Below are 13,315 nucleotides of genomic sequence, written 5' to 3'. Positions count from 1 at the left end.
TTACTATTTAAAGAAAACTTTAAGGACATTAACAATAATACTTGCATTTCTTCAAAAATCATGCAATATTTTAAGTTTATTTAAAGAGAGGTTAGGGCCTTCAAATTAAGATCTCATCTGAAAACACTTTTATGAATATTGCCTCAATATTACATTGGATGATTGGCCTTTTTTGTACAAAATTGATATGGGACTTGAACCTGGAAGTCCTGGCTTGGAGGCAAAATACTCCAAGTAAGCAAGTGTAAATAAACCTCTCTTTATAGCTAATGGCCTCTAATCCAGGCATCGTTCTGGTAAATATCTTCTGCACCCCCTGTGAAGCCACATCCTTCCTTAAAGGGGCAACCAGAACTTCACATAATACTCCAAATGCGGCCTAACCAAAGTCCTATAAAGCTGCAACATGACTTCCTGACTCGTATGCAATGCCCCAACCGATGAAGACAAGCGTACCATACACCTCCTTTACCACTCTATCCACTTGTGTTGCCACTTTCAGAGAGCTAAGGCCCTGAACCTCAAGATCCCTCAACACCAATCCTGTTAAGGGTCTTGCCATTAATTTTATACCTTTCCCTAACATTTCACCTGCCAAAGTGCAACACCTCACATTTGCATGGATTAAACTACATCTGCCATTTCTCCATTCATTTCTGCAACTGATCTATATCCTACTGTATACTTTGACAACCTTGCTACCTCTCTGCAACTCCATCAATTTTGGAGTTGTCTGTAAAGTTACTAACCAACCCATTTACATTTATGTTCAAGCCGTTTATATGTATCACAAACAAAGGATCCAGTATAGATACCTATGGCTAGAGAAGATACAAAGATCTTCGTAAAGATCACTGCAATACCTTCTTGCCTCCCTCTGTAACCTGGGATAGATCCCATCAGGCGCTATGATTATTAGTCCCAGCACATTAGTATTCCCTCCATAGATCTCACTGTCCTCCATGTCCTTCTCCTTGGTGAATACAGATGCAAAGTTCTTGTTTAGTACTGTATATACCCTTGTGACTCCAAGAATAAATTCCCTTTATCCTTTAGCAGTCCTACCTCCTCCCTGGTTACTCTCTTGTTTTTAATGTACTTGTAAAGAAAACTTTGGGATCTCCTTTATTCCCAAAGAAGCGGATTCTTCTTTTCTTATTTAAGAAAATAGTACATTCTAGAACGAGAGAGAAAGAATGAATGATTACTGAAGATGATCCTGGGAACTGCATCTGGAGAAGAATTGAGTGAACACTGATTTGCCAGAGTGAAACCAGGGCTCCAATAGTTATAGAATCTGAGTTCATTTCCCAAATTATACAGAGTTAAAGTGTAATTTGTTTTTGGACTTTGAAAGGAATTAATAATAAGATGCAAAAAAAAATCTCCACAGATGGAAGCGTACAGGAGAGCGGGGAATTAGAACCATGCTGTTTTGAAGAGAAATTAAGATTTTCTTAATGCAAAATGTGAAACACTGCCAACAAAAAGCAATGGATTCATAAGTTTGTCTGAAAATGTATATATTTTGCCAGATAATGTTTTAAAAGAATACACCCGCAAAAATCTCATTCTGACAAAGTTGAATAAATCTGCCTGAAATTTCACAAGGTAATTGGTAAGGTCCCATGCAAATGGATAGTTATTGAAATTGATGCTGATGGAATTAAGGAGTCATTTGCAGCATGGATAGGAACTTGTCTTGAAGATAAAAAGCAGACTTTTTCAGACAGGAGGATCATGATCTCTGGTGTTCAATAGTAATCGGTGGTGAGACCACTTTTGTTTTTATATATTAATGACTTGTCTCTTAATGACTGTGCATGCAGAGTAACATTTCTGAGTTTCGGAATAAAGCAAAGCTTGGAGGTGTGATGAAGAATCTTCATAGTGATTAGCCATGTGAAGTTGCGGGAGAGCTGGGCAAATATGGCAGATGGAACCAAGTACAGAGGATTGTGAAATGAAGAGAATTGTGAAGTGACAAACTTTGACGGAAATAATAAAACAGTAACTGTAGACTGTTTTTAAATTTATCTCTGTAAAACACTGAACAGACCAGAGGTGTCTGGTACAGATCACCCTTGGTTAGTAAACATTCACATGAAGTTCCTTCACTACAATGAATGGTTTTACTTAATCTGACAGTTTATTTAACTTCACTCACTACAACAATGGACAGGAAACACTACTTGGGTCCAATCGCAATTCACACAATATTAGCCTTCTGCGTTTTGCAACTCCACTGAGTAAATATTCAGTAGCAGCGATGAAACTAGCTAAACTGACCTTAGCAGGTATTTACTGGCAGGTATTAGCAGGTATTCACTGGCTTCGCTAGTTAACTAGGTCCAACTGGACTAAATGAGCTCACACCGCACCTCAATGGCACTGTTTAATCTTACCTTCTAAATGTAACATTTTATTTTAATAAACTCAGTTTTGCTCCAGGTTATTAGAAATCTGGAGTTTTCCTGTCGCGAATAAAATAATGGAAAGCTAACTCCTGCTTCATGAATTCTTGCAGAATAAAAAGTGTTTTTAAAGAATGTGAACCCTTTGTAATTAAGGGAGTGTGCATACACTTCTTGATAACTTAACTTCAGGTACATTTGCTGGAAATGGGAAGATTCATTCATTTCCTGAGTAGGAAAATGGAGTTATGTTTTAATGTAACTACGCAGCCCACTGATGCTGTTGTTAGAATGTGGAGAAGATGCAAAGAACATTTTGCTGGAATGATTCCAGGGGTGAAAAATTCAGTTACGAGCTTTTAAAGATAATGAATAAAGCAAGCCCTTCAGCCCACTGTGTCCATGCTGACCCTTAATTGCCTGCTAACACTAGTTCTGTTATTCCATTTTTGCATCCTACACACTAGGAAAAATTTACAAAGGCCAGTAAACCTACAAATAGCTTGGACGGGAGTTGGCGGACTTGTCCTTGGAGCAGAAAAGTTCGAAAAAAAACTTTGAAAGAGAGCTATAAAATAATGACTGGTGCAGAATGTAAACAGGGAAGCTATTCCCAAAAGGAATATGATTTGAGGACTTAAAATCTGGGGCAAAAGAAACAAAAAGCATATGAAGAAAGTTTTTTTTAATTCGGAGTGATATGGATGTTGAACTCGCTACTGATAGGGATGGGTCAGAAAAAAATCAATTGATGCTTTCAAAAGGGATTTGGCACTTGACAAAGTATATAATACATAGTGTTGTGGTGAAAGATTGGGGAATGGTACTGACAGGATTGCTGTACAGAGAGCTGACGTAAACACTTTGCTGTTTAGCCACTTATGCTGTAACAATTCTTTGGTTCTCTTACTGATGATTTGTATTCTTCAATTGTATTAATTAAAAGTTGGCCAATGGATATTGAATTATATTGAAGTTGCACTTTTACACACATCATTTAGCTCAGCCAGCTGAACTAGTTCAAACGATCCTTTCCTTCCCCCACTTTGCCTTTTGAAATGGTCTGTGCTTAATTTCTTATGGTGATTGTAATCAACAGACTTCATTCTGATAAACATCATCATTTGCTTTCACTTTTTCCTGAATGCTTTGCATTTAGTCTGCTGCATATATTCACTTATTCTAGATTCTCTCTTCCCCTCCAGATGTCCAATTCTGTATGGTGGCTCCATAAGTATTATAAAGCAGCAGCTACACATTCTACTGTTTCTGAAACTGAGATCTGTTGATTGTGGTCCTAAAATTGTAATGTATTAACTGTTGCCTTTAGTTGAGTCACCAGACTCTTTACATTTGTCACCTGAGGCAGATCTTGCTCTTTCTTTACATCCCTGTGTATATGATATTTTTGCCATATGACGAGTTCTTCTTTTGTACTGCGTGGAACATTGAGACTTATTGACAGATCATACAATTAAATTGTCTATTATTTTTGATTGCGTTTTGCAAAATTTTAAATAATATTGGTAATTGCTTGTGTGAAACAAATGGTTTGCTCAAAGTGTGGGTAGACCGTTCATAACGTCTGAAAGACTGCAGACAAACTGTGTTTTTAAGGTGATGTATAGGTATCATGCACTCATTGCACATTTTGAAGGAATGAAATTTGAAGAACAGGTCTGATTAGGGGTTTTGAATTTCTTTTTTGTCCTTCAAGATGACAGTTTGATTTACATGGATCCTCATTACTGCCAATCAGTCGTGGATGTCAGCTTGGAGGATTTCCCACTCGAGGTGAAGTTTTGTTTCTGTAAAACACTAACTTTATCCTTCTCCTTTTGGCTGTAAATTAAAATGATTTAGTTTGTTGGAAGGGGCACGTTACATCTAATAAAAACACATTTAATCGTATTTAAAACTTGTTAGTAATATAGAAGTTGACAGAGCCTTTAAGCTTTTATGCTTTCCTTTTTGTTAAATTTATGAGGGTTACTCGTGAATGTCTGGCATATGTTTCAACGTTACAATGTACATACAAATCCAATTAAGACTATTTTAAATTCAAACTTCATAGAACATTTGTAGACCAAGAGATTATGTCAAAACAATGCATGTAAACCAACCAGGTTGTGGTTTGAGATTGGCTCTCATTTTGCACATTTTAAATTTCTAGGTTACACTTGAAGCTTGTTATGTATAGTTGTGGCCCTAATATATATTTACAAAATTAAGTAGGTGTAGTCAGGGCCGGATTAACATAGTAGCAAAAGTAGCATTTGCTATGGGCCCCGCACTTTTGAGGGCCCCTCGCTAAATGCTTGAAATCGGCATCCCTAAATGCTTGAAATCGGCAGGGACGCTGTGTTGCGCACGCCGCTCCTCAACCGCCGTGGTTTGAATCTATTGGCGGGGCTGCGCAGACCAATGGGCAACCGGCGTGTCACCGCTCCGCAGGTGGTGGCCGCCCGGGCTGGGAGGCGGGTTGCCGTGCGGCCTCCGTTTGGGGGCTCCTGGAGGTCGCAACAAGGTGTGGTGGTGGTCAGCAAGGTCTTGAAATCCCGGGTTTGGATGTGCGGCTTTGGGCTGACTCGGTGTGGAGTTTGGCAGAAATGCCGCGGGGAAAAGGCTCAGCGGTCAGAAAGAGAAACAGAGTTAATGTTTCGAGTTGGCGACCGGTCGTCATTCCCAAATCACTTTAAGTCGGACGGTGGAGCATTGTGACTCCTTGTATAAAGGTCAGAAGGTGGTTGCTAAAGTACGTGGGGATCTCTGCAGAGTCTGGGCAGGAAATACATCACACCCTTGCATTGGGTGGCGATTGCAGCGATGGTGTGTGCGGCCAGCGCCTGCTCCATGTGTACGGTGGCGCTGGAGACACCAAGGGCAGCTCTCTCGGTGTTGGTGGCACCGGCTGCACACCATGTTCCCATTGGGGTGGCTCGGCCCCCTGGTGGCCGGTGCCTCCTTCACTTGCGAGCCGGGCTCGCCCGCTTCCACCGGCATCGTGTGCAGGTTTGCTAGGTACGCTGCGTTCTGGGGAAGGGAAAGGAATCTTCCCACCCAACCAAACCTGCCCTCCAGGACAGCAGAGTCCGGCTCGGTTTGCCGGCTGCCGCAGGGAATTGAGCCGGACTGTCAATGGGGAACCTGCGATTGGTGTCGGGGAATGGCTCGGTTTCTGACTATTTTTAGTGGATTGGACAAATTCCCGCAGGTTTGGGCAGTTTGACTGGATTGTGGGCCGCTGCGTGACTTGGAGGCACTGATTTAATGTTGCTCCCTCAAAGGGAGCGGCATTGAATCGGTGCTTCCGGATCGGGAGGGGTGGGGGGGGGGCGGGCTGCCCCGATGGGAACATGGTGTGCAGCGCAGCCGGCGTTGTTGACACTGGGAGAGCTGCCCTTGGTGTCTCCAGTGTCATTGTATGTATGGAGCTGGCGCTGGCCGCACTCACTCGCACTGCGGTCGCTGCCCACTGCAAGGGCGTGATGTGTTTCCTGCCCATACTCTGCAGAAATCCTCGCAGCACTTCTATTGAATTTTGCACCGGGTTGGCCCAAGCCTGTGCATTTGAACCCTGGATTTTGGGACCTCGCTGATTGTTGCTGCATTTTGTTGCGATTTCTGGGAGCCCCTAACATACGTTGCGTAGCAACCCGCCTCCCGGCCTGGGCGGCCGCCATTGGTGAAGCAGGGGCACGTGGCTGCTGGCTGGGTGAGGTCACCTTGTCCCGTATTTATAACACATGCTACTAGCTTAATCCGGCCCTGGGTGTAGTGGTGATACAATGGTTTAGATTTAGATTAGTTTACGGCGCGGAAATAGGCCCTTTGGCCCACCGAGTCCGCACCGAACAGTGATCCCCACACGTTAACACTATCCTACACACACTAGGGGCAATTCACACTTATACCAAGCCAATTAACCTACAAACCTGTATGTCTTTATAGTGTTGGTGGAAACCAAAGATCTCGGGGAAAACCCACGTGGTCACGGGGAGAACATACAAACTCCGTAACAGACAGCACCCGTAGTTGGGATCTAGATAGTTCAGAGAAACAGGATGAAGGTAGAAGTTGGAGTATGAAACGGACCCACAGGCATAAAAGGACCTTCGATAAGGAAACATCCATGACAATACACAGGCAGGGAGAATATAACACACCCTGTAGTAGGAAACCCTGTCATTCTCGTGTTAGATGCCTGGCCGAACCCACGAGATGGCTTTGTAGGGACTACAGGAGAATAAGTAGGAGAAAGAAGAAAAGGAGAGGCAGTATGTGCAGAAGGAGATGCGTCAGTAGAAAAGGACAACAAAGGGGAAAAAAGAGTTGCATGTGAATACCTTTTTATATTTTATATAGTCATGATCACAATGAGTTTAGTTACCTGATTGGTGACTAGGAAGCCTGGACTCGTACTTAATATAGGTATGGAGTTTAAATTCAGTTAACAGCATGGAATTTTTAAAAAAAATCAAAGTAATGATGACTATGAATCTATTAGATTGTTGAAGCTGATAATTAATGGTAGAAGTTAGAAAGTGATAAAACAAAGTAATGTAAAATGCCAACAAATTCAAATGTGTATGCATACCGAACAGGTCAGGCTGTGCTAATGGAGAGAAAAAAGCGCATGTGAATGAGTTGCTGCAATAATGACCAGTTCGAATGTAGACAGAGAAAGCAGATTACTGGTAGTTGAAGAATTTGATATTGAATCTGGAAGATGCCCAGATGGGATATGAGATGCTGTTTGTTAAGCTTGCATTGGGTAGGGGGGGCCACAGACAGATAGATCAAAGAGGCATTAGGATGGAGGGCCCCTGGTATCCTGCAGAGACACAACATGTGCCCTCTCACCTCTTCCATTTCCAAAGTCCAGAGATCAAAAAGTCCTTCCAGTTGAAGTAGTTACACTTCTTCCAGTCCAGAGTACTGCATTCGATATACACAGTATTGGAGAAACAACATAGATTGGGCTACAGCTTTACAGAGCACCCACATTAAAGTGCTTGACAATGGACATCTCTGGGAGTGTGTTTAATGGTGGGGAAATGTTTGATCTGATTCCATGCATCTTATCCAGAAAAGCCATGCCAATTTTGCAATTGGTGCAATTTCTTCAGGAATTTACCAGGTGACTTACTCTGGCGACCATCAATTTTGCATTATGTGATTTAATTTATAGGCAAGTGCATCCAACTAACTCTGTGCCTTTTTATTTTCCATTGATTACCACGCATTACAACTTTATTTGATTGCATGAAACAGTTTTGGAATTAATTATATAATTAAAATTATTACGGGGTAAGTTTTCCCTAATAGAAACGTAGGTGTTTAAGGAAAGAAAAGTTGATGTTATATACAATTGTGTTTATTTTAGTTAGTGAATTAATGGAGCAGGCAGTGTTTTTTGCGGAAGGGCTAATTGTGCTATTTTGTTTTACTTTTAGTCTTATCATTGTCCATCTCCGAAACAAATGCCATTTGGCAAAATGGATCCCAGCTGCACCATAGGACTTTATGCTTCCAGCCAATATTATTTTGAACAAATCATAGATGAAGTAACAAAGGTAAGTGGTAGGAATTATTGATGGTGTAGGTTGGGAGCAATCACTGGGTAAATTGTTCTTCCCTGTTTGTCGTGAAATGTATTAAACTATTAGTACAATAAGTAAATACTCTAAATTAATATGGAAATGCTAATTTGGTGTGGCATCAAACCACAATTCTTGGATGCTCTGAGTTAATTGAGATTTGCTGCACTAATGCTAAGCAGTAGAAAAATAATCCAAGATTCCAACATTGATACTGGAGAATAGACTTCAATTTTTACGCATTATTTCTTCAGTATAAAACTAAAGTAACCATACATATGAACCTTAAGCTTAGTTGAACTGCAGATATTCACACTTTATTGGTTAATGATGGAGGAACAAGAAATATAATTGTCAATGGTGTATATTTTACTTGCAGAGTACTGTATTGAAAAGACAATAGCTAATTATTTTCTTGGTTAGCTGCCGGAAGCAAAAGGGGAAAAGTGGAGATGCCCCAATTGTTTTTTAGTTTCATTTGAATTCTTAGGATTGGAAGTGAGAAAGCTACCAAGCCTGTCATTGTTTTTTGATTGGACGTGCCATCTTCCCGACCTGGCCTTCAGTCCTTCCTTTTCCATAAAATCCGTTCCTGAGAATATTCACATTATTCGTTCAAAAGGCTTCTGTGATTTCATATACACTTCTATTGTGTTTTTGGAACACAAGTTCTGCCTCGCTTCCCTTTTTCATAACATACCTGTTTTTTTAATCCATAAATGCAATGAGCAAATTGCCTAGGTGAATCTTGTCAATTCCTTTCAAAACCTTAAACTTAATTAACTCACCACCTCAAGTTCAACTAATTTTGTGTACCATACACAAGCTATATTGCAAGCAATTTGGTGATGACTGCATGCATAATTTAAAAAAAACATTCCTGTCAATGAGAAGTCCAGTATTAAATAAACTTTTTTATTAGCATTGTTCATTTATTTGATAATCTGTGTTTCTCAAATAGTTATCAAATATTGTCACCAGTAGGTGGCAATATTGAAAGTAAAATAGATCTAAGCTTGGCAAATCACTTTCATTAATACTCGGACTTAAATGAACCTTTACATTGTGTGCAGTTCTGATAGATTATTTAATTCATGGCACACATTAAAGTTGGTTTGAATTGGGGGAGGAAATGATTCTATTAATGCATGAAAATGTGCTTAACTGTAAGGAAATTTAATTTATCTTAAATTCTATTCTGTGTAAAAATTACAATTACCATTTTAAATGTAAAAACTATTGATTTAACAGATGTAAACCTATCCTTTGTTTAAATATAGTCACTACATTAGCAAACTCTTGATTAGGTAGTCTTTGTATTGCATATTACTCAGATCTTTATTGACCTCATTTCCTTGGGTGATGTACCCATCACAACCTCCAGCCACAGACCAATTCTACACAGTCCAGTTCTACCCCTTCCAAAGATCTATAAACAAGACTGTTCTGTGGAGCCATTGATTCAGCTTGCCCTTGCCCCCTGAATCTCCTTCTTCCTAACTTGACTCTATTCTTTCTTCCATCAATCAGTCCCTTCCCATATACATCCATGACATCTCCAATACCATCCATTAAACGATTTCTGGTTTCCTGATTGCAGCTGGCTCATTTCCTCAGTCCCTCCATCCCATACCACAATGGTCTGGGGGACCCAGACCCTTCAACAGAAGCCTAATAAGTCATTCGCCACATCACTCTGCCTGCCCGAACTCATTCTTCCATTGAACAATTTATCTTTCAACTCTACTTGATTTCTCCAGGTCGAAGATGTAACTATGGGAACTTCTTGGACTCAACCTATGCCTGCTTCTTTATTAAATACATGGAATGGTTCGTGTTTCAGTCCAATTCGGTTCACCTCCATCAACTTTTTTTCTTTTACATTCATAACTATTGCAGCTTCATGTCCTTGTATAGGACTGATATTTAATTACTTTCACTGGCAATTTCTAACTTACTCTCACATGGTCCATTTCTGGGTACTCCTTGTCTTGACATCTCTCTTCATTTTGGGAAAGGTTAGTTACCAATACCCATTATGAGCCCACTGACTCGCACAGCTGTCTTGCCTACATTCACGTTTTTTTTTGTTGTGGCTAAGTTCCATTCTTTTTTTTTCCAATTGTATCTACTCTTCTGACAAGACTTTCCATGCCAGTTCCTTGTAAGATGTTTTCCGTGTTCCTTAAACATGTTTTCACTCCACCATGGTTATAGCTCTCAACCATGTCTCCTCAATTTCCTGCACTGCTGCTCCCATTTCATCTACTTCAAGCCAGATTCCAGATCAGGTTCCTCGATCGCACACTCAACCCCCACCAGGATCATCCATAAATCCTGTTGCCTCTGGTCGGATTCCACGACTCATTGTATCTTCTCATTCTCCTCCTCTGTTCTCAACATTCTGATGGTACTGTTCCATCTGTGCCTCCAGTCCTACTCTTGCATCTCCACCATCGACTACCATCCCTTGGCACATTCTAATATAACTGAAAAATGCAACACTTGCTACTTTACCATATCCCTTCCCACTCTCCAGGAACCCAAACAGTCTTCCCGATGAAACAGAAATTAATTTGCATATCCTCCAGTTTAGCATATTGAATTGGGTTCTATTGCAACCATGGCCCCTACAATGGAGAAACCAAGTACAGATTGAGGGACCACATTTCCAACTTCTGCATTGCAATGCACAAGCTTGGACATCAGGAATGCACTGGCCCATACACTGCAGCTTGCTTGTGGCTCCACAGAACTGCTGACTAGAGAACAGCATGATCCGGCCCATTGAAGTTAAAAAAAAAATGTAGGCACATTAAATAAATGCCTGAGAGGAATTGAGAATCTCTTCATTCATTTATAGTTTTATCAGTGGTCTTGTGCAGCATTATATGTATAATTTCACATTTCTGCAATTTTACCTTTCATCATTGATCTGGGACTTGGTTAGAATGTCTGCTTGAAGTATTGTTAAAATGTAATAACTGGCATCCCCAGTACTATTACTAATGGTCTCTGATGTGATACTGAATTACACAAACCTGGAAGGTTCCTGGTTTAGTCACTGTTCTATATTGAATGTACTCATTTTAACTAGGACTGTGGTAAGGCTTGCTCTTGTATTGTAATATGAAGCAGGATTTCCTGTTTCATATCATTAATTAGGTGTTCCTGCTCCCCGTTAATCTGAATTCTACTGAAAACTGCATTTGCAAAGATTGAGTGTGAAAAGGATTGTGCATTATTATAGCCTGGTGATAAAATCATATCTCTGGGTCAAGGCATACACAAACATTAATAGTTTTGTTGCAACTACTAATGCACAGCCAGTCTGGAGATGGGGGAGAGAATGAGCGATAACTTAATATTGAACTCATAAGGGGTAGTTATAAGGTTTTTATAAAATAATCAGTTTAAAAATGTAAATCTAATTCTGCAAAGTATTTAATTTCTATTTCAATTTTAGGTTTTGAACTCTCCTTCCATGGAGAATTATCCAATCTTTACCTTTTCAAAGGGGCATGCTAAAGATTATGAAGTTGATAAACATTGCACAATGAAAACTGAATCAGCAGTACAGGTCTCTGGAACTCGGAGGAGGAGGAAAGCAGAGAGGTTGAGTAATGAGGAATTTGTTTTGTTGTAACAATTTCACAGTAACTACAATAGTTTCCTGTCATTGGTGGTAGAAACTATGGGTGTCTCTTTATAATTAATGGATAATCTGTGATTAGATGGCTTGATGTTATTGATTTAAAATTTTGCACAAGTATATATTTCACTGTATATAAAAATGTAATCTTCAGTGTCATTTTTATAATTTTCTCTAAATAAAAGTATGTAAATACTAGAGTTTTTCCACAGCCTAACATTTTTTTCTCTTTGATTTTCTTCATGCATCTTCATCTTTCTAAGTTAAATTACAGCTATTTGAGATCTTTAAAAAAAAATGATCAAGGCACATTGTGATGGAATTAATAAATAAATCAGTCATCGTGCACCAGAGATTATGCAGTTATCCAACCTCACTCTGAACAAACTGCCTTATATTTATTTAGTCTCCCCTTGACCTTGCTGGTGTGGTCATAAAATTATAACTGATACGTATTTTACCTCCATTCACCTGCCTTTCCCTTTTATCTCTTAAAACAGTCTAAAATCAGTCTCTGAATAAAGTTAATAATCGATTGTCATGTGTGTCAGTTCCTAATTTCTACCACCATTGCATTGAGTAAAATCACAATGAAAATAAGAAAATGATGAACATACTGAATAACTACTCAGCATCAGTGAATAGGCTCTCTCCCGTTTCTCAACTGCGCACAGACTTGTATGTAGCCCATGGCTGCAAGAAAATCATTTTATCGCCCTTAAAATTTCCCTTTAACTTCTCAAATTCATTCAAATTATCTTCTAAATTCTAAGGAATAAAACCCCAATTCCAGTACATGCCTATTTGCCCTACCCTGCTTATCATGTTTCCAAGGAAGTAATTTGCCTTCAATTTTTGAACTTCAACATTAACTGAAAATAAGGAGATACCTTCAATCAAAGTCAAAACAGGGAAAAATGGCAAAACAAAACTGAGCTTATTTATTTGAATCAGGCAGCATTTGTAGCATGCTGGGTGAATTAAAGCACATATATAAATAAGTGGATATGATCTTGTAGCCTCTTGACTCCATCTACACTTCACGCTGCCTCGGAAATGCAGCCAGCATAATCAAAGACGTCCCGGTCGCTCATTCCTCCTTTTCCCTCCATTGATTTGTTTGAGGAAATCCTGTGTAATCTATCCAAGTAGAAACAAGGAACTGAAGATGCTGGTTTATTATTTTTTTTATAAGACTTCAAGTGCTTGAGTAACTCAGCACGTCAGGCAGCAAGTCTGAAGAAGGGTCCTGACCTGAAATAAGGTCATGAAATAAGATATGAACAGAGTTAGGCCATTCGGCCCATCGAGTCTACTCTGCCATTCAATCATAGAAACATAGAAACATAGAAAATAGGTGCAGGAGTAGACCATTCGGCCCTTCGAGCCTGCACCGCCATTCAATATGATCATGGCTGATCATCCAGCTCATACCCCCTGATCCCTTTAGCAAAAAGGGCCACATCTAACTCCCTCTTAAATATAGCCAATGAACTGGCCTCAACTACCTTCTGTGGCAGAGAATTCCACAGACTCACCACTCTCTGTGTGAAGAAATGTTTTCTCATCTCGGTCCTAAAAGACTTCCCCCTTATCCTTAAGCTGTGACCCCTGGTTCTAGACTCCCCCAACATCGGGAACAATCTTCC

General features: G+C 39.9%; 1 protein-coding gene across 4 annotated transcripts in view; it reads left to right on the top strand.

The window, feature by feature from the left end:
- Window positions 1-11,812, top strand: part of atg4c (autophagy related 4C, cysteine peptidase) — a 68,795-nt gene extending 56,983 nt beyond the window's left edge. For all 4 annotated transcript variants that reach the window (XM_078408020.1, XM_078408021.1, XM_078408019.1 and 1 more), the window contains exons 9-11: window positions 4,132-4,208; window positions 7,871-7,990; window positions 11,481-11,812. In XM_078408020.1, the coding sequence (XP_078264146.1) occupies window positions 4,132-4,208; window positions 7,871-7,990; window positions 11,481-11,660 (377 nt within the window). In that variant the 3' untranslated portion in view covers window positions 11,661-11,812. The remainder of the gene's footprint in view (window positions 1-4,131; window positions 4,209-7,870; window positions 7,991-11,480) is intronic.
- Window positions 11,813-13,315: the final 1,503 nt, after the last annotated feature.

The sequence above is a fragment of the Rhinoraja longicauda genome, chromosome 11 (assembly GCF_053455715.1).
Source record: "Rhinoraja longicauda isolate Sanriku21f chromosome 11, sRhiLon1.1, whole genome shotgun sequence".
NCBI lineage: Eukaryota > Metazoa > Chordata > Chondrichthyes > Rajiformes > Arhynchobatidae > Rhinoraja > Rhinoraja longicauda.
The sequence above is the reverse complement of the archived record's forward strand: the minus strand, read 5'-3'. Positions and strand labels throughout refer to the sequence as shown.